This window comes from Perca fluviatilis, chromosome 13 (assembly GCF_010015445.1).
Source record: "Perca fluviatilis chromosome 13, GENO_Pfluv_1.0, whole genome shotgun sequence".
NCBI classification, from domain to species: domain Eukaryota; kingdom Metazoa; phylum Chordata; class Actinopteri; order Perciformes; family Percidae; genus Perca; species Perca fluviatilis.
Window position 1 is genome coordinate 33,948,273 of NC_053124.1, and position 23,322 is coordinate 33,971,594.

General features: G+C 36.3%; 1 long non-coding RNA gene and 1 gene segment (V, D, J or C); both read left to right on the top strand.

Annotated features, from left to right (window-relative positions):
- LOC120572047 overlaps positions 1-23,322 on the top strand; it is a 217,143-nt gene that overhangs the window by 192,972 nt on the left and 849 nt on the right. Inside the window, 1 exon segment of the V gene segment in view lies at positions 21,720-21,754. Within this exon segment, the coding sequence occupies positions 21,720-21,754 (35 nt within the window).
- Positions 12,983-17,064, top strand: LOC120572089. Its single transcript, XR_005641352.1, has 3 exons — positions 12,983-13,339; positions 15,109-15,174; positions 16,985-17,064. It is a non-coding gene; the product is annotated as an uncharacterized LOC120572089 (long non-coding RNA).

Below are 23,322 nucleotides of genomic sequence, written 5' to 3' on the forward strand. Positions count from 1 at the left end.
GGCCACCATGTCCCACAAACGATTTGAATAATGCAGGAGACAATGTTTTTATTGAAGCACCTCTTCAAAGATACATGAAATGCATCCTTCAAAAGATGCCCTTTTATCACCCCTAAAATGATCAGCGCTTGCTTACAGATTTACACAGACTCTCTCTCAGTGTCTGTCTGAGACAGCTCCATAATATAACTTGCAAAAATACAATAATTTCATGCATCGGCCTACACAGGGAAAATGGTTGAATCTGGAATGCAGTAAAAATGTCATATCACCACTTTTGTTCAAAATGAAATGCTGACATTACAGAATGCATGGTTTTGTACTGTAAAGGCAGTGAGATACAAACATGTGGTTTTAATGAAAGTCAATGAGGCATGTTTGTCCACAAAAAGGTGTCCAGAGGGAGTATCTGGCACTTTGTAAAAAATACTAATGCAATCAAATTAATTTTGTTGCTTTTCTTTGACATATCCAAGACTCTAATCACCACCAAAGCCCCTTCTCCATATTAATCATTATAGAGAAAAAAAACTTTTTGTTTTTTTTGTAATAAATAATGAAATACTTAAATAAATAAACTTGCATTTAAAGGGTTAAAATCCTGAAAATGATTGAATGTTTGGTAGTTTTGAGCAAGTTAGAAGTTGGTTAAGTGATTAAATGTATAATATTGTGTGATGATTTAATATCAGTTTTTGTGTGCGTGGACACGAAGGTGTCCAATGTTAGTAAATTTGAGGAGGGCACAAGGGTTAAATCATTATTTTTTTACGTTGCACTGTAACCGTAACCTAACTATTGTATTTTTATCTTTTTTTTTATTTTAGCCTGTATTCCTTTCATGAGAGTTTTAAATTGCTCTATAATGTTTGATGTAAAGCATTTTGAATTGCTTTATTGCTGAAATGTGCTATAGAAATAAAGATGCCTTGCCCTATAACCTCCAGCCTGTCAGTCTGTCTCCAGGGCATACAGAACACTGTTGTGCCTGTCTGTCTCAAAGGAAGTGTAACATTTACAGCACTACAGCCGCTTTTCAGCTGGTGATTAGATTGCAGTGAACGCTGTCTGTGTGGAGTTCTGAAAAGTGTAACCACACTTGTGACCGTGTGGTAGCTGGACAGATGCCAGTTCACCTCCTGGGTACTACCAGGTGCTCTTGAGCAAGGCACCGTACCCCCCCCCAACCGCTCAGGGCGCTGGTCCAGCACTGGCAGCCCACTCACTCTGACATCTCTCCATTTGTGCATGAATAGGTCCTGAGCATGTCTGTGTGTATTTCAGGCCTGTGTGTAGTGATTTCTAACAAACAGAGTGTAAATTGTAATTTCCCCACTGGGGATCAATAAACAGTATAAAAAAAAAAAAGTGTTTTAAGACGAGACTTAAAGATCTGGGCAGTAGAGGAACGGGAAGTTTGTTTCCAGAGTCTCGGGGCCACAACGGAGAAGGTACGATCACCCTTTGTTTTCATCCCAGACTGTGGAGTAGCTGTGTGTGTCTGAGCTGAGCTGAGCTCTCTGTCAAACATGCAGAGAAGGTGGAGAAGGTCACGCTTGCGTACGCGCTCTGACACACCAACCCGGCAACCGGAACACATTGAAGCGACGCCGACTTGAGCGTGCACGTGCAAGATTTTTGTCCGATTTTGAGAGACTCTAGTCACGCTCATCCCGCTCGTCATTTCCGGGTTAGCACTCCACCAATCAGATTGGTCATTGAGTCTGCCCACTGGCCGATGCAACAAGTCAAATCGGCCAAAATGACGACGGCACAGAACGCACCGAACAATCTCGAGTCACCGACCTCGCCCGACTGTCCAACGACGTCCGACGGCCAATAATCGGGTTGGTGTGTCAGCGCCTTAAGGTACCACAATTTGGCGCCATTGATTTAACATGAATCTGTCTGAAAAAGAGAAAAGAGGAGCTGCAGCAATGTGCAGTACAACAAAAAATATGGTGTTTTCTGAAAATTAAACCATGTAAACATATTCTGATATAACCCCTAAATACAATTTATGAACCTAAAAGTGAGCATAATATGAGCACTTTAAGAACAACATCCAAGTTGTGTTTCAACTTCATGTGATAAGAAACAGGCAGTGCAGTCTGTAGTTTTACCAGGAGGGGGCAGCGCACGCGTGTGTATGAAGACAGCATTGTGCCTGTTGTCCAGCATGTTCACATCTTTGCTGTGCTTAGTTTATTGTGGATCAGCTATCAATGGGATTACAGTAGTAATATGAATGTAAACATTTTTATTTATTACACATACTATGGAAACACAAAATAAATTGTGGTGATCAAATTTGTTTCCTCTGCTGTGTTTATGACTGAAGAAATGAAGAAAAAAAGGTTTTGCAGGATCATTTTTCTAAGTTAACTCCAGAAACATAAATTATGTAAAAGATATTTGTGTGTGTGTGTGTGTGTGTGTGTGTGTGTGTGTGTGTGTGTGTGTGTGTGTGTGTGTGTGTGTGTGCATGTTTACTTTACTTTGGTTTTTAATGTTTAAATAAACTAAACTAATGAATGGATGATTGCTTTGTGCACTCAGAACATACATATATAGGTATTTCCTTTTCTTTTGTCAAACATAATATGTTGTGAAATATGTTACGCACCTTTTGAACTTGGCTGTAACTGGAACTTTCTGTGTCCGTCTGTGAAATACTTCCCAAAAAAAAAAGACCGAAAGAGAGAGAGAGAGAGAGAGAGAGAGAAGATCGCTATCTCTACTGACATTCTCTCTTGTCAACGCAGGGAATCCTCCCGGTGACTGATGGTTATTAGCCAGTTCCTAAAAAAAGGGCAAAGTTCACAGAGGCAAAAGGTCATTGGTGCAAGAACATGCAGGAGCTGAAGGATGAAAGGTTACAGCAGGTAGAGTACAGTGTGTGCCGTTTCACATCTAAGTTATAATAATTCCCCGTAAGGGCGTACGTAGGTTTAGTTTCAACATTCAAACACTACGTTTCCTGCATTCTGGTAATTTTTTATTCAACAATTCACGGTGCAAATGTCTTTATTTATGTAAAGGAAAATTATCATTCTCCTGGATTGTTTACAACTTTCTGCATGTTCAAAACATCACACGTGTTCCTGGATGTTTTTTAGGAATCATGTAGATCTCAACAACAAATATATTTTGGGTATTAAGACAAACCTCAAGATCAATGCTAGGGACAGATACATATTTAAAATGCTCAGCTTAACGCCACTGAAGCAAGTGACCAGGCTTTGGAAACAAGCCAAATCCCCAGATCTTCAAGCACGGTACAAGACAATAGAACAAACACTGGAAATGGAAATGGAAAAACTCACTCTGACAGTTAGAAATCAAATAGAAAAATGGAATCAATTCTATCAGAGCATATAGTTAGGAGAATAATTAAACTCTCTAATAAGTGCATACTGTAGATGGATATGCATGCACACACATACACACACAGTGTCTGCCCCCTTCTTTTTGCTGTCTTATTTTCTGTATTTCTCTGTTTTTTTTTAAATTTTTATTTTATTTTTCTCTTCCCCGTTGTGTGGTTCCCCCTGTTCCCCCTTGGTGTTTCTATTGAATGTTAATATGGAAAAAAAGAAAAGAAAAAAAATGTAGTACGATAAAGAATGTAATGTTTTTTGCACTTTACACTAAGAAAAGTAATACAATAAAGTGTGTGTGTGTGTATATATATATATGTGTGTGTGTGTGTGTGTGTTAGGGATTGAGACCTTGTTAAAGCCAGAAGCTCCAGAGTTTAAAGCTACATAAAAGACATGAAATCGCAAGAAAGCTCACATGTTCTCCATCTCCCCTTGTCTCCATGATAGGTAGGAGAGGGTCGGCATTCCTGAAGATTCCCGGGGATTGCAGAGAATTCCTGCCGATTGGCTTTTGACTCCGAGCTTGTAGAGACATATTCGACAGAAACAGAGAAGACGTTAACGTTACATCTCGCTATGCAGCGATGCCCTTTAGGATTAGCTTGCTGTTATGTTGCACACATCATCCTCCGCAACAGATAGACTAATTAACATTAGCTACGGGAAATAATGTCTATTTAGCAACCTCAGAAGACTGGAGGCCAACTGGAAACCATTTGAAACCATCACAGACTGCAATGGAATCCATTATAAAACTATTAAAAATCCTGTCTGTGAAGGTCCTCAGTCATCCAGGTCAAGGTAGTTCTCTGTGATAAGCAAAGGCCTTTTAACCAAAAGTTCCAGATGTTTAACCTCTGGTGTCGTAGGGAGCTGTTGAGAGCTGTTGGGAGTCATAGGGAGTCATTGGGAGTCATTGGGAGTCATTGGGAGTCATTGGGAGTCATTGGTAGCTGTTAGGAGTCATTGGGAGTTGTAGGGAGCCGTAGGGAGTCATTGGGGAGCCATTGGGAGTCATAGGGAGCCCTTGGGAGATGTTAGGAGTCGTAGAGAGTCACTGGGAGCCGTAGGGAGTTATTGGGAGCCGTTGGGAGTCATAGAGAGCCCTTGGGAGTCATAGGGAGCCCTTGGGAGTCATAGGGAGCCCTAGGGAGTCATAGGGAGCCATTGGGTGTCATAGGGAGCCCTTGGGAGCTGTTAGGAGTTGTAAGGAGTCATTGGGAGCTTTTAGGAGTCATAAGGAGTCATTGGGAGCTGTTATGAGTCATAGGGAGCCCTTGGGAGTCGGAGGGAGTTGTTTTTCAGGGGATTAAAAAGGCTAATTTGAACATTTTAAATGATAAAATATGGAGATACAAGGTTTCTGCCCAACAGCCATGATATGATGCTTACACTACGGCGTGTCCTTTGCCGTTTTTTATTCATATTGTATGACTTAACGAGTTTGTATCATGGAAAACAAAGTACCTGTAAGGATGATAAGAGTCAATAAATGCATTGCAGATTTAAATAAATACAGCTCATAATGAAATTAAGCCTGAACACTCACTATAAGCCATTAAACACTGTAGGTTAGGATCATTTCTAATGTTTCTCACTCTAATGGCAACCATCAGGATTCTTCTAATGCTTTCTGGGAAGGTCAACGCTTTGATCTATTATTGATTCCACTTATTAAATCCACTGTCATAATGAGGAGAAAATGTAAATGAAAGGACAGGGCAAGGTTAAAGGAAAGGAGTTTCTTAAGCCTTGGCATACCTGAGACGTGGACCATCATGCAAATCAGGTGCAACATATTCAGTCAGATTGAGGGTGTTTTCACATAAAGTCCTCTTTAACCCTCCTGTTGTCCTCGGGTCAAATCTGACCCATTTTCAAAAAGTTTCTATATCAGAAATGTGGGTTTCTTTCAAACAAATTTGAAAACAAAAGAACGTGGATTGTTTCACACAAAGCTCTTCACAAGTTAAATAAATGATCAGTTCACTACTTTCATTGAATTTGGGTGTTTTATTCAATTGTATAGCATGTCAAGTAAAATTGATAAAAGAACATTGAAAAAACGTAGGAAAAAAATGTGAAAAACATCAACAAAATGTTTGAATTCTTTTTTTACATTTTGACCCAGAAAAACAAAAAGTTGCATCATGGTCGACGGGGAAGACAACCCAAGGGTTAAACCAACCAAACTCAGACCAGCTTTAAATGAACTTGTTTGATCGCCAGCCAACGCGGCTAGTAGATCTTTAAGATACCAGCCAGTTAGATTTTCCACTAGCCACGTTTGTTGGTTTTTTCCTAGTCTCGCTTTTGCCAGACCTTCCTCCACAGCGCCGTGTACAGTACTGGTGGTAGTGGCCAAAAGCGTCAACAGTCAAAAGAGGGACAAAAACATTGAAAAAAGGTACAAAAAACCCAAAAAGTGAAAAAAATAAATGACATAAAACATTTTAAAGAAAGTGTCAAAAAAGGGAAAAAAACATTGAAAAAAGGGAGATGAAAAAGGGACAAAAACATTGAAAAAAGTGTCAAAAAAGGGACAAAAACATTGAAAGAAAAGGGACAAAAAATGACATAAAACATTGAATAAGTGGGAAAAAAATGACATAAAACATTTTAAAGAAAGTGTAAAAAAAGGGACAAAACATTGAAAAAGGGAGAGGAAAAAAGGACAAAAACATTGAAAAAAGGGAGAGGGAAAAAGGACAAAAACATTGAAAAAATTTGAGAGGAAAAAGGACATAAACATTGAAAAAAGTGTCAAAAAAGGGACAAAAACATTGAAAAAAGTGTCAAAAAAGGGACAAAAACATTGAAAAAAGGGAGAGGGAAAAAGGACAAAAACATTGAAAAAAGGGTCAAAAAAGGGACAAAAACATTGAAAAAAGGGAGAGGAAAAAGGACAAAAACATTGAAAAAAGGGACAAAAAAGGGACAAAAACATTGAAAAAAGGGAGAGGGAAAAGGACAAAAACATTGAAAAAAGGGAGAGGAAAAAAGGACAAAAACATTGAAAAAATTGTCAAAAAAGGGACAAAAAAAAACCCAACATAAAACATTGAAAAAAGTGTCAAAAAAGGGACAAAAACATTGAAAGAAAAGGGACAAAAAAAACGACATAAAACATTAAATAAGTGTAAAACAAATGACATAAAGAAAGTGTCAAAAAAGGGACAAAAACATTGAAAAAAGGGAGGGAAAAAAGGACAAAAACATTGAAAAAAGGGAGAGGAAAAAAGGACAAAAACATTGGAAAAATTGTCAAAAATGGGACAAAAACATTGAAAAAAAGGTAGAACAAAAACCCCAACATAAAACATTGAAAAAAGTGTCAAAAAAGGGACAAAAACCTTGAAATAAAAGGGACAAAAAAACCCGACATAAAACATTCAATAAGTGTAAAAACAAATGACATAAAGAAAGTGTCAAAAAAGGGACAAAAACATTGAAAAAAGGGAGAGGAAAATAGGGACAAAAACATTGAAAAAAGGGAGAGGAAAAAAGGGACAAAAACATTGAAAAAAGGGAGAGGAAAAAAGGGACAAAAACATTGAAAAAAGTGTCAAAAAAAGGACAAAAACATTGAAAACAGGGAGAGGAAAAAGGACAAAAACATTGAAAAAAGTGTCAAAAAAGGGACAAAAACATTGAAAAAAAGGGACAAAAAAACCAACATAAAACATTGAAAAAAGTGTCAAAAAAGGGACAAAAACATTGAAAAAAGGGAGAGGAAAAAGGACAAAAACATTGAAAAAAGTGTCAAAAAAGGGACAAAAACATTGAAAAAAAGGAGAGGAAAAAGGACAAAAACATTGAAAAAAGGAGAGGGAAAAAGGACAAAACATTGAAAAAATTAAAAAGGGACAAAACATTGAAAAAAGGGAGAGGAAAAAGGACAAAAACATTGAAAAAAATTTAAAAAAGGGACAAAAACATTGAAAAAAAAGGGACAAAAAAGGGACAAAAACATTGAAAAAAGGGAGAGGAAAAAAGGACAAAAACATTGAAAAAATTGTCAAAAAAGGGACAAAAAAAACCCCAACATAAAACATTGAAAAAAGTGTCAAAAAAGGGACAAAAACATTGAAAGAAAAGGGACAAAAAAAAACGACATAAAACATTAAATAAGTGTAAAACAAATGACATAAAGAAAAAGGGACAAAAACATTGAAAAAAAGGGGAGAGGACAAAGAAGCATGGAAAAATTGTCAAAAGGGTTTTTCTTTCTTCTCCCCCTTCTCCAAGCATTCCCATTCCATTCCTCTTTCCTCCTTTTCCCTCCTTCCCTCCTTCTTCTCCATCCTTCCTCCTCTCTTTCTCTTTTTCTCTCTCCTTCCCTCCTTCCTCCTTTCCTCCGCGTCCCCTCCGGTCCTTCCTCCCTTCCTCCGTCCTTCCGCTTCTTTCCTTCCTCCTTTCCTTCCGGCGTCACTCTTCCACCCGCGGCCCTGTCCTTCCCGCTGCGCTCGGCGCTGGGCGGCGCTGGGGCCGCTGAAACTGAGGGAGGGAAAAAGGACAAAAACATTGAAAAAAGTGTCAAAAAAGGGACAAAAACATTGAAAAAAGGGTCAAAATGGGACAAAAACATTGAAAACAGGGAGAGGGAAAAAGGACAAAAACATTGAAAAAAGGGTCAAAAAAGGGACAAAAACATTGAAAAAAGGGAGAGGGAAAAGGACAAAAACATTGAAAAAAGTGTAAAAAATGGAACAAAAACATTGAAAAAAAGGGACAAAAACCAACATAAAACATTGAAAAAGAATTAAAAAAGGGGACAAAAACATTGAAAAAAAGGGAGGGAAAGGACAAAACATTGAAAAAGAAGTAAAAGGCAAAAAAAGAAAAAAGGAGGAAAAAGGACAAAAACATTGAAAAAAGGGAGAGGAAAAAGGACAAAAACATTGAAAAAAGTGTCAAAAAAGGGACAAAAACATTGAAAAAAGGGAGAGGGAAAAGGACAAAAACATTGAAAAAAGGGAGAGGAAAAAGGACAAAAACATTGAAAACAGGGAGAGGGAAAAAGGACAAAAACATTGAAAAAAGGGTCAAAAAAGGGACAAAAACATTGAAAAAAGGGAGAGGAAAAAGGACAAAAACATTGAAAAAAATTTAAAAAAGGGACAAAAACATTGAAAAAAAAGGGACAAAAAAGGGACAAAAACATTGAAAAAAGGGAGGGAAAAGGACAAAAACATTGAAAAAAGGGAGAGGAAAAAGGACAAAAACATTGAAAAAATTGTCAAAAAAGGGACAAAAAAAACCCCAACATAAAACATTGAAAAAAGTGTCAAAAAAGGGACAAAAACATTGAAAGAAAAGGGACAAAAAAAACGACATAAAACATTAAATAAGTGTAAAAACAAATGACATAAAGAAAGTGTCAAAAAAGGGACAAAAACATTGAAAAAAGGGAGAGGAAAAAAGGACAAAAACATTGAAAAAAGGGAGAGGAAAAAAGGACAAAAACATTGGAAAAATTGTCAAAAATGGGACAAAAACATTGAAAAAAAGGTACAACAAAAACCCCAACATAAAACATTGAAAAAAGTGTCAAAAAAGGGACAAAAACATTGAAATAAAAGGGACAAAAAAAAACGACATAAAACATTCAATAAGTGTAAAAACAAATGACATAAAGAAAGTGTCAAAAAAGGGACAAAAACATTGAAAAAAGGGAGAGGAAAAAAGGGACAAAAACATTGAAAAAAGGGAGAGGAAAAAAGGGACAAAAACATTGAAAAAAGGGAGAGGAAAAAAGGGACAAAAACATTGAAAAAAGGGAGAGGAAAAAAGGGACGAAAACATTGAAAAAAGTGTCAAAAAAAGGACAAAAACATTGAAAAAAAGGGACAAAAAAGGGACAAAAACATTGAAAAAAGGGAGAGGGAAAAGGACAAAAACATTGAAAAAAGGGAGAGGAAAAAAGGACAAAAACATTGAAAGAAAAGGGACAAAAAAACGACATAAAACATTGAATAAGTGTAAAAACAAATGACATAAAACATTTTAAAGAAAGAAAAAAGTCAAAAAAGGGACAAAAACATTGAAAAAAGGGAGAGGAAAAAAGGGACAAAAACATTGAAAAAAGTGTCAAAAAAGGGACAAAAACATTGAAAAAAGGGAGAGGAAAAAGAACAAAAACATTGAAAAAAGGGTAAAAAAAAACAACATAAAACATTGAAAAAAGTGTCAAAAAGGTCTTCATTTTCGGCTATTTTGACCCGAGAAGAGAACAAGTGCATGGTTGGCGTTAAGACAACACGAGGGTTAAATAAATCAAATGAACTGAAACTAAAGACTGTGATTGGTTGCTTTTGACCGGCGGCTCCTTTCTTCAGCAGTCATGGTGGGTGGGGGGGGTGACGTTGTGACGAGCCAGTCAGAGAAGGGAAATTAGATTTCGAGACACCACCCTGGCTGAATGGGGTTGAAACAAAATGATGAATATAATTAAAGACCAAAAGAACGTGGCCGCCTACAGTTCGTGTTTCCCAGATAAAAAGGGACAGAGGTGTTGACACCGCGTGACGACGGAGATGAAATGGTGCGTGGCGCTTGCGGCCGCAGCTGCATAAACTGAGCTTCAAGGATGATTTCGGGCCGCTTTGACGTCAACGTCAACATCAGCCGGCTGAGCTGTGATTGAGGCGGACGGCTCGATAAATGGAATGTAAACAAGTGGCTGCTGCGGCGAGTGTGTGTTGAATCCCAAAACCCCTTCGGGACCATCGGATGTGGAGGAACGAGAGACCACAGAAACACCGCTCCAGAGTCCGTGAGCAAGGCTGTGTTTGTCAACCATTCACTCAATCAACAACTCTTTCCATAAGTCATTTTTTTATGAAATAACAGTAAAACTTGTGTGATGTCAGCTTCTTCAATGTGAATATGTTTCTAGTCTCTTCTCTCCTCTGTGACAGTGAGCTGAATGTCTTTGAGTTGTGGACAAAACGAGACATTTGTGGACGTCATCTTGGGCTTTTTGGGAAACACTGATCCACATTTTTCACCGTTTTCTGACATTTTAGAGACCAAACAGCTCATCCATTCATCCAGAAAATAACTAGGGATACACTGAATCCAGATTTTTGGGGTTCGGCCGAATACCGAATCCACTGGTTAAGATTCTGCCAAATCCGAATACCGAATCCCCACAGTAAACACATGTACTGTATGTAATGTACCTGAAGTTGCTGCATTCTGGCTGCTGTCTGGAGATTCCTTCACGCACAACTCGTATTCTTTCAGATGTTTCGTGCCAAATGTTGTAACAGCGGCCATATTGTGTATAGTTCAGGGTCCTCGCCACCACCAGACAAATCGGCATTGCAAATTGAACATGTAGCTGGACTTGAATGGCCTTCTTTTGACTGAAAGTACTGCCAAACTACACCTTCTCTGCTCACAAGTTCCATTTCCACTTCCTCACAGCCTACTGCATTGAACGCTCCACCTACGTAAACACCTTCATGTAATCAACGCCGTCACTACGGCGACCAGCGCGCGTAGTGCAGGCGTAGGGTTCGGTTTGGTGGAAAAAAAATTCTAAGGTTCGGTAGAAACCGAACCCCTGTCAAAAAACCCAATATTTGGCCCAATCCGAAGCCGAATCCTGGATTTGGTGCATCCCTGAAAATAACCGGCACATTAAATCTACGGTGATAATAATAATCTTTAGGTGCAGCCCTATAGTGTCTGCCCAGCTCTCAGGTCCTCCGCCCAGAGTTTTTTGAGTGTACCTTGGACTCGTTTTAAACCTGGAGGAGCCCGTGCCTTTCAGTCAGTATCGCTCCTAAGCTGTGGAATGCTCTTCCACTAAGCTTAAGGTCATTGGACTCTGTGGAAGCAGCTAAAGCCCATCTGTTCAGACAGGCATTCAGCTAGCATGTGTGAACCTGTGACCTGTCTGTTTTCTTTCTTTATTCTACCTGGTGTTTGATTTGCTCTTGTGAATTTTTGTCGGGTGTTTCCCTTTCCTTTGCTTTGTTGACGACTATATAGGATTTTAATTTGTTGTGTTGTCTTATTTGATTGTGAAGCACTTTGCGACTGGTGTCTGTGAAAGGTGCTGTGTAAATACACTCTGCTTGCTTGCCCTAAACTACGGTGGCCGACAGGGGCAAATGCTGCATACAATGAAAACATAAACAAATAGAGAAAACCGGCATTAATACACAGTCCTCAGTGTACATGTACTGAAGTCAGTTGTGGACAGTTTAGAAAGGGACGGACGGTGTGTTGGACGATATCCCTCCATGGTAAGATTATTGGTGTCTTGACTCAGATATGTATGCTGTTATTTGGGTATTTAGCATTATTGAAGTGGTATCAGCATTTCTCTATAATATTAGAGCCACAAAGATTTGAAGTGGAAAAAATCGCTTCAATTCTGTGTTTAAATCAATACTTTTAAAAACCAGAATGTACATATCATCCCTATTGTGGATGTGGTTTATCAAATTTAATTGACAGCTGACATTAACAGAAGACCAGTTCAAATAGATTCCATGGGAGAATAATGTGTAATCACCAAGAGAGGAGTTAGGTATTTAATAGAAACTAAACTGATAGCTTCTTATGTTTTAGCCATAATACAACAAAATTATTAACAATTTGTGTTAAAACACATTTTAATTTCGGTATTGTATGTGTTCACATCATTAAATGAGACAGTAATGTAGTGTTAATGATGATAGTGTAAAATTCATCTTTGCATACACACCGATACAAAACTTAACAGTATCCATACACAGTCCTTACAGTGTATACACCTGACCAGTACATACACACAAAAGGACTTTTTATGATATAACATTTATCCCTGAACGGCCATTTCTCAATAATCTTACCATAAATAGATTCTTTGATCCAAGAATTGTTATGCATCTAATATTACAATAATATACTAAAGGTGAAAAACCAATATTCAATGGAACCAAATCATTTATAACTTGTCTGTTCAATAAAACACTTAACAGTATCCATACACAGTCCTTATAGTGCATACACCTGACCAGTACAAACACACAAAGGACTGTTTCTGTATATACAGTCATCAGAATGTCTTTAACCTTTTCACAAAAACATATAACTGTAGAATATTTTTGTTAAACGTACCTGATTAATGTTGTCTGAGCAATTTTCAGGTATTACAAGTGTCATGTCTGGACAGAACAGGACAGTGGACTTGACAGGAGAATATTTCTCACCAAATAGCTTTATATAAGTATAAGGACTGTACATATAGAAAAAGTCCTTTGTGTGTTTGTACTGGTCAGGTGTAAGGACTGTGTATGGATACTTTCAGTGTTTTATTGAATTTACAAGTTATACATTATTTGGTTCCCTTGAAACTTGGTTTCTCACCTTTAGTATATCCTTGTAATATTAGATGCATAACAATTTCAAGTGGTTCAAAGAATCTAGTTATGGTACAATTATTGAGAAATGGATTTTCAGGGCTAAATGGTATACAGAAACAGTCCTGTGTATGTACTAATCAGGTGTATACACTTTAAGTACTGTGTATGGATACTGTTAAGTTTCTTGGGGTGTGTATGCAAAGATGAATTTTTACACTGACTATCATCATTGCACTATATTACTGTCTCATTTATATCAGTATCTTTACGTTAGTACGTAATTGTATTGTTAGCTTTTAGGATATCAGTAACTATAGTCATTTGTTTAACACTGGATGTCACTGTGCTGAACTGACTCAATTTCTGTGAATGGCTGTACAAATATTCATGTGAACATACTGTATACCTGAAGCCTTATCTTACTCCTGTCTAGATAATTACGTTGTTACCTCACTCCATATCAACAAGCATAATCTTATTGTGCCTTACTGGTTAATTAATGATAATTTCTCCCTTTTTCTACACAAGATTTCAACTGAGGCAGAGGGTTACCATGCGGTCTTGGCATCTGACAGCCTCAAATATGTTGAAAAGGTGACAATCTCTATTTAATGTTGATATTGACATCAGATCTTTTTGGTTGCAAAGACGTTTCACTAGATGCTGATACTTGAGGGAGTGGTATGGATACACAGTCCTCAGTGTACATGTACTGGTCAGTTGTGGACAGTTTGAGGACAGTGTATTTGGACATTATCCCTCCATAGTAAGATTATTGTTAAATGTGACTCTGAATATATGCTGTTAGGTATTTAGTATTATTAGTAGTATCAGCATTTCTCTATAATATTAGAGCCACAAAAATTTAAGTGGAAAAATCACTTAAATTCTGTGTTTAAATCAATACTTTTAAAAAACCCAGGCTATTTTTTATCATCCCTGTGTGGATGTGGTTTATCAAATTTAATTGACAGTGACATTAACAGAAGACCAGTTCAAATCGAATTCTGTGAAATAATGTGTAATCACAAGAGAAAGGAGTTAGGTATTGCAATAGAAACTAAACTGATAGCTTCTTATGTTTTTAGCCATAATACAAAAATATTATTAACAATTTGTGTTAAAACACATTTTAATTTCAATATTGTATGTGTTCATATACATAAATGAGACAGTAATGTAGTGTAATGATGATAGTGTAAAAATTCATCTTTGCATACACACCGATACAAAACTTAACAGTATCCATACACAGTCCTTACAGTGTATACACCTGACCAGTACATACACACAAAGGACTATTTATGTATAACATTTATCACTGAAAATCCAATTCTCAATAATCTTACCATAAATAGATTATTTGATCCACTTGAAATTGTTATGCATCTAATATTACAAGGATATACTAAAGGTGAAAAACCAAGATTCAATGGAACCAAATCATTTATAACTTGTCTGTTCAATAAAACAATTAACATTATCCATACACAGTCCTTATAGTGAATACACCTGACCAGTACAAACACACAAAGGACTGTTTCTGTATATACAGTCCTTAGAATGTCTTTAACCTTTTTACAAACATATAAAACTCAAGAATATGTTTGTTAAACGTACCTGATTAATGTTGTCTGAGCAATATTCAGGTATTACAAGTGTCATGTCTGGACAGAACAGGACAGGGGACTTGACAGGAGAATCTTTCTCACCAAATAGCTTTATATAAGTATAAGGACTGTATATCCAGAAACAGTCCTTTGTGTGTTTGTACTGGTCAGGTGTATACACTATAAGGACTGTGTATGGATACTGTTCAGTGTTTTATTGAACTTACAAATTATACATTTCTTGGTTCCCTTGAAACTTGGTTTCTCACCTTTAGTATATCCTTGTAATATTAGATGCATAACAATTTCAAGTGGTTCAAAGAATCTAGTTATGGTAAGATTATTGAGAAATGGATTTTCAGGGCTAAATGGTATACAGAAACAGTCCTTAGTGTGTATGTACTACATGTATTGATGTGTATGCAAAGATGAATTTTTACACTCACTATCATCATTGCACTACATTACTGTCTCATTTATATCAGTATCTTTACCTTAGTACGTAATTGTATTGTTAGCTTTTAGGATATCAGTAACTATAGTCATTTGTTTAACACTGGATGTCACTGTGCTGAACTGACTAAATTTCTGTGAATGGCTGTACAAATATTCATTTGAACATACTGTATACCTAAAGCCTTATCTTACTCCTGTCTAGATAATTACGTTGTTACCTCACTCCATATCAACAAGCATAATTTTGTTGTGCCTTACTGGTTAATTAATGATAATTTCTCCCTTTTTCTACACAAGATTTCAACTGAGGCAGAGGGTTACCATGCGGTCTTGGCATCTGACAGCCTCAAAGATGTTGAAAAGGTGACTTAATCTCTATTTAATGTTGACATTGACATCAGATATTTTTGGTTGCAAAGACGTTTCACTAGATGCTGATATTTCAGGGAGTGGTATGGATACACAGTTCTCAGTGTACATGTAATGGTCAGTTGTGGACAGTTTGAGGACAGTGTATTTGGACATTATCCCTCCATAGTAAGATTATTGTTAAATGTGACTCTGAATATATGCTGTTATGTATTTAGCATTATTAGTAGTATCAGCATTTCTCTATAATTTTAGAGCCACAAAGATTTAAGTGGGAAAAAATCACTTAAATTCTGTGTTTAAATCAATACTTTTAAAAAACCCAGGCTATTTTTTATCATCCCTGTTTGGATGTGGTTTATCAAATTCAATTGACAGTGACATTAACAGAAGACCAGTTCAAATGGAATTCCATGAAATAATGTGTAATCACAAGAGAAAGGAGTTAGGTATTGCAATAGAAACTAAACTGATAGCTTCTCATGTTTTTAGCCATAATACAACAAAATTATTAACAATTTGTGTTAAAACACATTTTAATTTCATTATTGTATGTGTTCACGTACGTAAATGAGACAGTAATGTAGTGTAATGATGATAGTGTAAAAATTCATCTTTGCATACACACCGATACAAAACTTAACAGTATCCATACACAGTCCTTACAGTGTATACACCTGACCAGTACATACACACAAAGGACTGTTTATGTATAACATTTATCACTGAAAATCCAATTCTCAATAATCTTACCATATATAGATTATTTGATCCACTTGAAATTGTTATGCATCTAATATTACAAGGATATACTAAAGTTAAAAAACCACGTTTCAAGGGAACCAAATCATTTATAACTTGTCTGTTCAATAAAACACTTAACAGTATCCATACACAGTCCTTATAGTGCATACACCTGACCAGTTCAAACACACAAAGGACTGTTTCTGTACATACAGTCATCAGAATGTCTTTAACCTTTTCACAAAAACATATAACTCAAGAATATTTTTGTTAAACGTGCCTGATTAATGTTGTCTGAGCAATTTTCAGGTATTACAAGTGTCATGTCTGGACAGAACAGGACAGGGGACTTGACAGGAGAATCTTTCTCACCAAATAGCTTTATATAAGTATAAGGACTGTATATACAGAAACAGTCCTTTGTGTGTTTGTACTGGTCAGGTGTATGCACTATAAGGACTGTGTATGGATACTTTCAGTGTTTTATTGAACTTACAAGTTATAAATTATTTGGTTCCCTTGAAACTTGTTTTCTCACCTTTAGTATATCCTTGTAATATTAGATGCATAACAATTTCAAGTGGTTCAAAGAATCTAGTTATGGTAAGATTTTTGAGAAATGGATTTTCAGGGTTAAATGGTATACAGAAACAGTCCTTAGTGTGTATGTACTGGTCAGGTGTATACACTTTAAGGACTGTGTATGGATTCTGTTAAGTTTTGTATTGGTGTGTATGCAAAGATGAATTTTACACTCACTATCGCCATTGCATTACATTACTATCTCATTTATATCAGTATATTTACCTTAGTAGGTAATTGTATTGTTAGCTTTCAAGATATCAGTAACTTCAGTCATTTGTTGTCCAGTCATTTGTCCGATAATGGATGTCACGATGCTGCAGTGAATTCATTTCTGTGAATGACTGAACACATTTTTATGTTTACATGTTGTATACTTGAGCCCATGTCTTTCTCTGAAATAGATCATTGTGTTGTGCCTTACTGGTTATTTAATTATTTTTTTCCAATTTTCTACACATGATTTCAACTACGACAGAGGATCATCATGGTACCGTGATAATCTGACAGCTTTAAAGATGTTGAAAAGGTGACTTAATCTCTATTTAATTTTGATATTGACATCAGATCTTTTGGTTGCAAAGCAGTTTTTACCAGATGTTGATATTTGAGTGGGGTTATGGATACACAGTCCTCAGTGTACATGTACTGGTCAGTTGTAGACACTTTGAGGACAGTGTATTTGGACATTATCCCTCCATAGTAAGATTATTGAAAAATGTGACTCCGTTATATATGGGTTAGTATTTAGTATTATTAGTAGTATCAGCATTTCTCTATAATATTAGATCCACAAAAATTTAAGTGGAAAAAAATCACTTCAATTCTGTTTAAATCAATACTTTTAAAAAACCCAGGCTATTTTTTATCATCCCTGTGTGGATGTGGTTTATCAAATTTAATTGACAGTGACATTAACAGAAGACCAGTTCAAATGGAATTCCATGAAATAATGTGTAATCACAAGAGAAAGGAGTTAGGTATTGCAATATAAACTAAACTGATAGCTTCTTATGTTTTTAGCCATAATACAAAAAAATGATTAACAATTTGTGTTAAAAAGTTTTTTTTATTGCATTATTGTATGTGTTCATATAAGTAAATGAGACAGTAATGTAGTGTTATGATGATAGTATAAAAATTCATCTTTGCATACACACCAATACAAAACTTAACAGTATCCATACACAGTCCTTAAAGTGTATACACCTGACCAGTACATACACACAAAGGACTGTTTATGTATAACATTTATCCCTGAAAATCCATTTCTCAATAATCTTACCATAAATAGATTCTTTGATCCACTTGAAATTGTTATGCATCTAATATTACAATAATATACTAAAGGTGAAAACCAAGTTTCAAGGGAACCAAATCATTTATAACTTGTCTGTTCAATAAAACACTGAACAGTATCCATACACAGTCCTTATAGTGCATATACCTGACCAGTACAAACACACAAAGGACTGTTTCTGTACATACAGTCATCAGAATGTCTTTAACCTTTTCACAAAAACATATAACTCAAGAATATTTTTTGTTAAACGTGCCTGATTAATGTTGTCTGAGCAATTTTCAGGTATTACAAGTGTCATGTCTGGACAGAACAGGACAGTGGACTTGACAGGAGAATCTTTCTCACCAAATAGCTTTATATAAGTATAAGGACTGTATATACAGAAAAAGTCCTTTGTGTGTTTGTACTGGTCAGGTGTATACACTATAAGGACTGTGTATGGATACTTTCAGTGTTTTATTGAACTTACAAGTTATAAATTATTTGGTTCCCTTGAAACTTGTTTTCTCACCTTTAGTATATCCTTGTAATATTAGATGCATAACAATTTCAAGTGGTTCAAAGAATCTAGTTATGGTAAGATTTTTGAGAAATGGATTTTCAGGGTTAAATGGTATACAGAAACAGTCCTTATAGTGAATACACCTGACCAGTACAAACACACAAAGGATTGTTTTTGTATACACAGTCCTTATATATATATATATATATATATATATATATATATAAATAAAGATGAATTTTTACACTCACTATCATCATTGCACTACATTACCATCTCATTTATATCAATATATTTACCTTAGTACGTAATTGTATTGTTAGCTTTCAAGATATCAGTAACTTCACTCATTTGTTGTCCAGTCATTTGTCATATAATGGATGTCACGATGCTGCACTGACTTAATTTCTGTGAATGGCTGAAGACATTTTTATGTTTACATACTGTATACTTGAGCCCTTTATCTTAAATAGACAATTGTGTTGTGCCTTACTTGTTATTTAATGACTTTATTTCCAATTTTGTACACAAGATTTCAACCAAGTCAGTGGATCACCATGCCACTGTGATATCTGACAGATACAAATGTATAACGCATCTCTAATTCACTGTTTTTGTCATAAAAACTGTAAATATGATGTGGTTTTCCTCAGTAATTCCAAGCTTGTAAAATGTGCCGTGTGCAATGGACCCTATTCTGCCTTGAGATGGATTAGTATTAGATTTTCACGTTATTTTTTGTGTGCATATTATGAAGTAATTTAGATAGATTTTCAGGATGAAATACATTTTACATATCTCACAAAGTTTGACATAAAGAGCAGCCCAGAAAACAAGCACTCATAAAAACGCACTATGCTACCTTAAACATAAAAGAATGATCCCAGTGAGATCCATGCAGTTAGTTTTACACATTTTAAATATGGCAAGAGAGAGCATTAGCATTTGATCACTACATGGTATTTTCCAGTACAAGTACCGACAGATGGGAAATCAAGAGGAGAAAAGTCAGATTTTAAGTTGTCGATTTAGTAGGTAACAACATTTCTGTGCATAGGTGTTAACTCTAGGCATGTAGATTTCCACTGACTTGACCGAATATGTTTTATCACTTTGTAGTGTCTCCTGAAATTGCCCTGAGAGACAGGATCAACCAATGCAACAGAAAAGGCAGTGGTCCCCAAAAAGAGGTTGCAGCTATGATGAGACATTTTTAAAAAGCACAGTGCCAACGGAAAACTGGCCACAAGAATTGAATGCCAGCAGTGCAAGAACGCTGAACACCCTGCTCTTGATAGGCAGTCACTTCAAAACATCAGAGACTTTGTAAGAAATCGGGCAAACTCTGAAGAAGAAAAGCCGCCAATAAAGTGTTATGTTGCCGTTATGATGCAATTATGTTGTAGTTCTTTGTTGTTCTTAAAAGGGGCAAGTTCCTCTGATGAAAATAGCACCTTTTTCACTGACTGATGTAATTTGTCTCTATGTATAAGCTGTGTCTTTACAAGGTCATACTGGATGTAGATTACCAGTCATATCGCACAAATAGCATTGTATTTAAAGAGACCACTACACTTTAAAGTGGTAATTTTACTGTATCAGCAATGTCATTGCTGCATGTGTACCGTATTAAATACAATTTGTATTAGCAATGACTTTGAAGTTTAATCACTCATGCCCTCAAATGGGCAAAAGACATAAAGCAGACAAAAAAAAGTGGTTGCATACATTGACCTATCTATATCTATATCTATATAAATATAAAAAGAGAGAGAGGCTCTTATATAGAGAGTTATATTGTCTGTTAAAATCTGTCCTCATATGTTAGGTGTGTCCTTTTAATGCACAGTGCCTTCACTTAAGTGTATGTGTTTGGACATGTTCCATTTAATCATGATTGACCCTTTAATGCACTTCAGTGACAGTTTTGTGTGTTGTATAGCTACTGTCCTCACAAATTGGGTTAGTCCTTATAATTTCGATTTGTGTCAGGGGCGGGGCTTATGCACCTAATTAACTTCTGTCCTCATAATTAGGCATGTTGTCAGGTTGTTACATTTTCAGTTGTGTTGTGTGTATTCAATATTTGAAGTGGAATTTGTGTTGTATGGCTTAAAACAGATTTTTTGATATTAACCACATCTTTGTGAAGCAAGTGGAAAGGGGAGCCCCTCTAATGTAGCAAAAAACCTGTTTGGGCAGCAGTGTCCCTTCAGTACACAAAAACCCGTATGTGTGTGTGTGTGTGTGTGTGTATCTTCAGTGAACTGTATCAGTCTCTGCAATAGCTTCCAGCTGCAGCAGTCAGTTCAGTTTCTGTTCAGTCTGACTGAGGGAGGTTTTTGTACGACGCTTTTTCACTGTGTGAAGAACCACTGACTGTTGATCCAATGTGCACTCAGACAGTAATAAACTGCTGCATCTTCAGCCTCAACTCCACTGATGGTCAGAGTGAAGTCAGAGTTTGATCCACTGCCGGAAAAACGATCTGGAATCCCTGTTGCTCGTGTATTAGCATAGTAAATAAGGTGTTTAGGAGCTTCTCCATCTCTCTGTTGGTACCAGCTCAGAAAGGGTTTCCCTCTGTTTGAATCCAGAGTCCCTATGTAAACATCTTGACTGACTCTACAGCTGATGGAGACGGAGGCTCCCCGAGCAGAGCTCACTGCTCCAGGCTGAGTCACTGTGACCTGACCTCTGGACTCTGAGGATACAGAGACAAAAACATAAAGCAGCATCACGGTTTAGTCGGCTTCATTTCAGAGGGACGGATGTTGATAGAGGAGAGGAGTTTGATTCTCTGGACTTTACCTGTGAAGCAGCAGCAGAGGAGAGTCCAGATGAGGACGGAGATCAGAGTCATGTTTTTGATGAGGAGGATTTCTGGGGCTTCTGTTGTCATGAAGGACAGCTGTCAGTCATCCAGTGTTCAACTCTCAGGACTATAAACTCTCCCAGAGCACTGGAGCATGGTGCTGCTGATGCAAAGTGGCTCTCTATGGAAATGCTCCGACTGACTCCAACAGGGACTTGGATTACTCTGAGGATGCTGTTTCTCTCGGATCAATCACTTTATCAGAGGATTGATTCAGAATGTGTCAGGAAGCATTTTAATGTGGATTTGACGCGTTCCCGTGGAGACACTTTCTTTTAAGAACTTTGCTTTCTTGTTTCATTTATTGTTCGGGGGATGAATTTCACTTTCAGAAAAATCTAACAATAAATCTGTACATATATGAGCAATTCTTTAAAATTGTTGCAGTTCTTAATACATATACAGTTAAACAAATTCTTTAAAAAACAGGAAGTGTGTTCGTTGAGTTTGTTGTTTTCAAAGTCAGAGAGCCGTGTCTCTCTACAGTGAGAGGTTTTTGTACGACGGCTCAATCAGTTTGTATCACTGTGGTACACGTTCGGTGGAGGAACCAGACTGGATGTTGGAAGTAAGTTCAATTTGTGTTGTATTTTATTAATTCATGAGCAATGGTTTTGTCTTCTGCAGACATCTAACTCTCTAAAAGCTGAAATATCTGATATTACAACATTTTTAAAAAAAATTCAAAATTCTTCTACCAACAATCAATATACAGTTTTTTTTATCCTAGATTTAAATGACAAATAAAAACATTGTAAGTGTTTGATTGGCAGGAGAAATCTTGTAATCAGAGTTTAGAGGACAGAAACTTGAGGACTTGTAGTTTAGGTTTTGTCAGACAAAGTCAGAGAGCCGTGTCTCTCTACAGTGAGAGGTTTTTGTACGACCACTCAGTCAGTTTGTATCACTGTGGTGGACTTTTGGTGGAGGAACCAGACTGGATGTTGGAAGTAAGTTTCTGCTCAAATATTGAATATCGTATCATCAGCTAAAGGTTGAATTTCCGTGATGAACATTTGCAGTAAATTTAAACTCCCATTGGACTGATATAAATCCCTTTATAGACTCAGTTTGAATCTTCATTTATCCTCTTTAATCTTGAAACTGAACTCAAAAAAGCTTTACTGAACTTCTCTTACGTAGCGTAATTCAAAATGTTTTAAATGTAGCCTTTATTTCTTAATGCTAAACTGTTTAAAACTAAATTGTGTAAAACAGTGAGAACGAAGCTGAAATCTCTGATCTCATAATTTGTCTGATGGTCTTTTTACCTCAGTATGAAATAACTGTCAGTTTTCTGAGGCTTTTAAATCTGTCTCATGAACATTTTGAATCTGGTCATCAGTTGTTTTATATAGCTGATAATGTCCTTTAAAAGTGTATCTGATTAACTTTTGCCTTAAAGTAAACATTTTTCTATAAATTTACCTGGACTGTGAACAAAATCATAGATGTCAGAATATGTATTCAAACTGTATTTACTGTTTTCTTCAAAAAGTATAAATCAAAAAGATTCTCTTTGGTATTTTTAAATTTAAAATCTCTCTCTTTTATGTCTAGTGCAGTTTGATGTATTTTAGGTCATATGAGGACTCTATCCGTGCTGATATGTATAAGAGGTTTCTTAAAGGGAAGTGAAACAATGTGTGAGTGAGTGACTGGTGGAGCAGAAAAACCATCTGACAGAAACTCCTTAAAGGAAAGATAACCCACTCTCACACAGTAAAGGGGGCGGAGTTGCTGGTGTTTGATTGACAGCTGTGTGCTCCCTGTCCTCTAAGCCAGTGGTTCTCTAACTGTTTTCAGTAATGAACCCTCTTTGAAATATCTTTTCTGCCACATACCCACTGACCAACACAAAACCTTTTTGGTAGAAAAACGGCTATATAAAGAGTTAGTACAATGCTGTACAATCAGTGTTGGATTTACTAAACCCTAACCTTTTAAATGAAAAGCACTTAAATGCCAATTTAAATGTTCAGAATCCATTACTAATATCATTCATGATTCATAGTATAACAATTTTAGGGATTATGCATGTCTGATAATATTTGATTTTACGTTTTTTTGTTTAAATGTCTCATACCCCCTGTAGTAACCCTAACCCAATTTGGTAAATACTGTTCTCAGCTGATT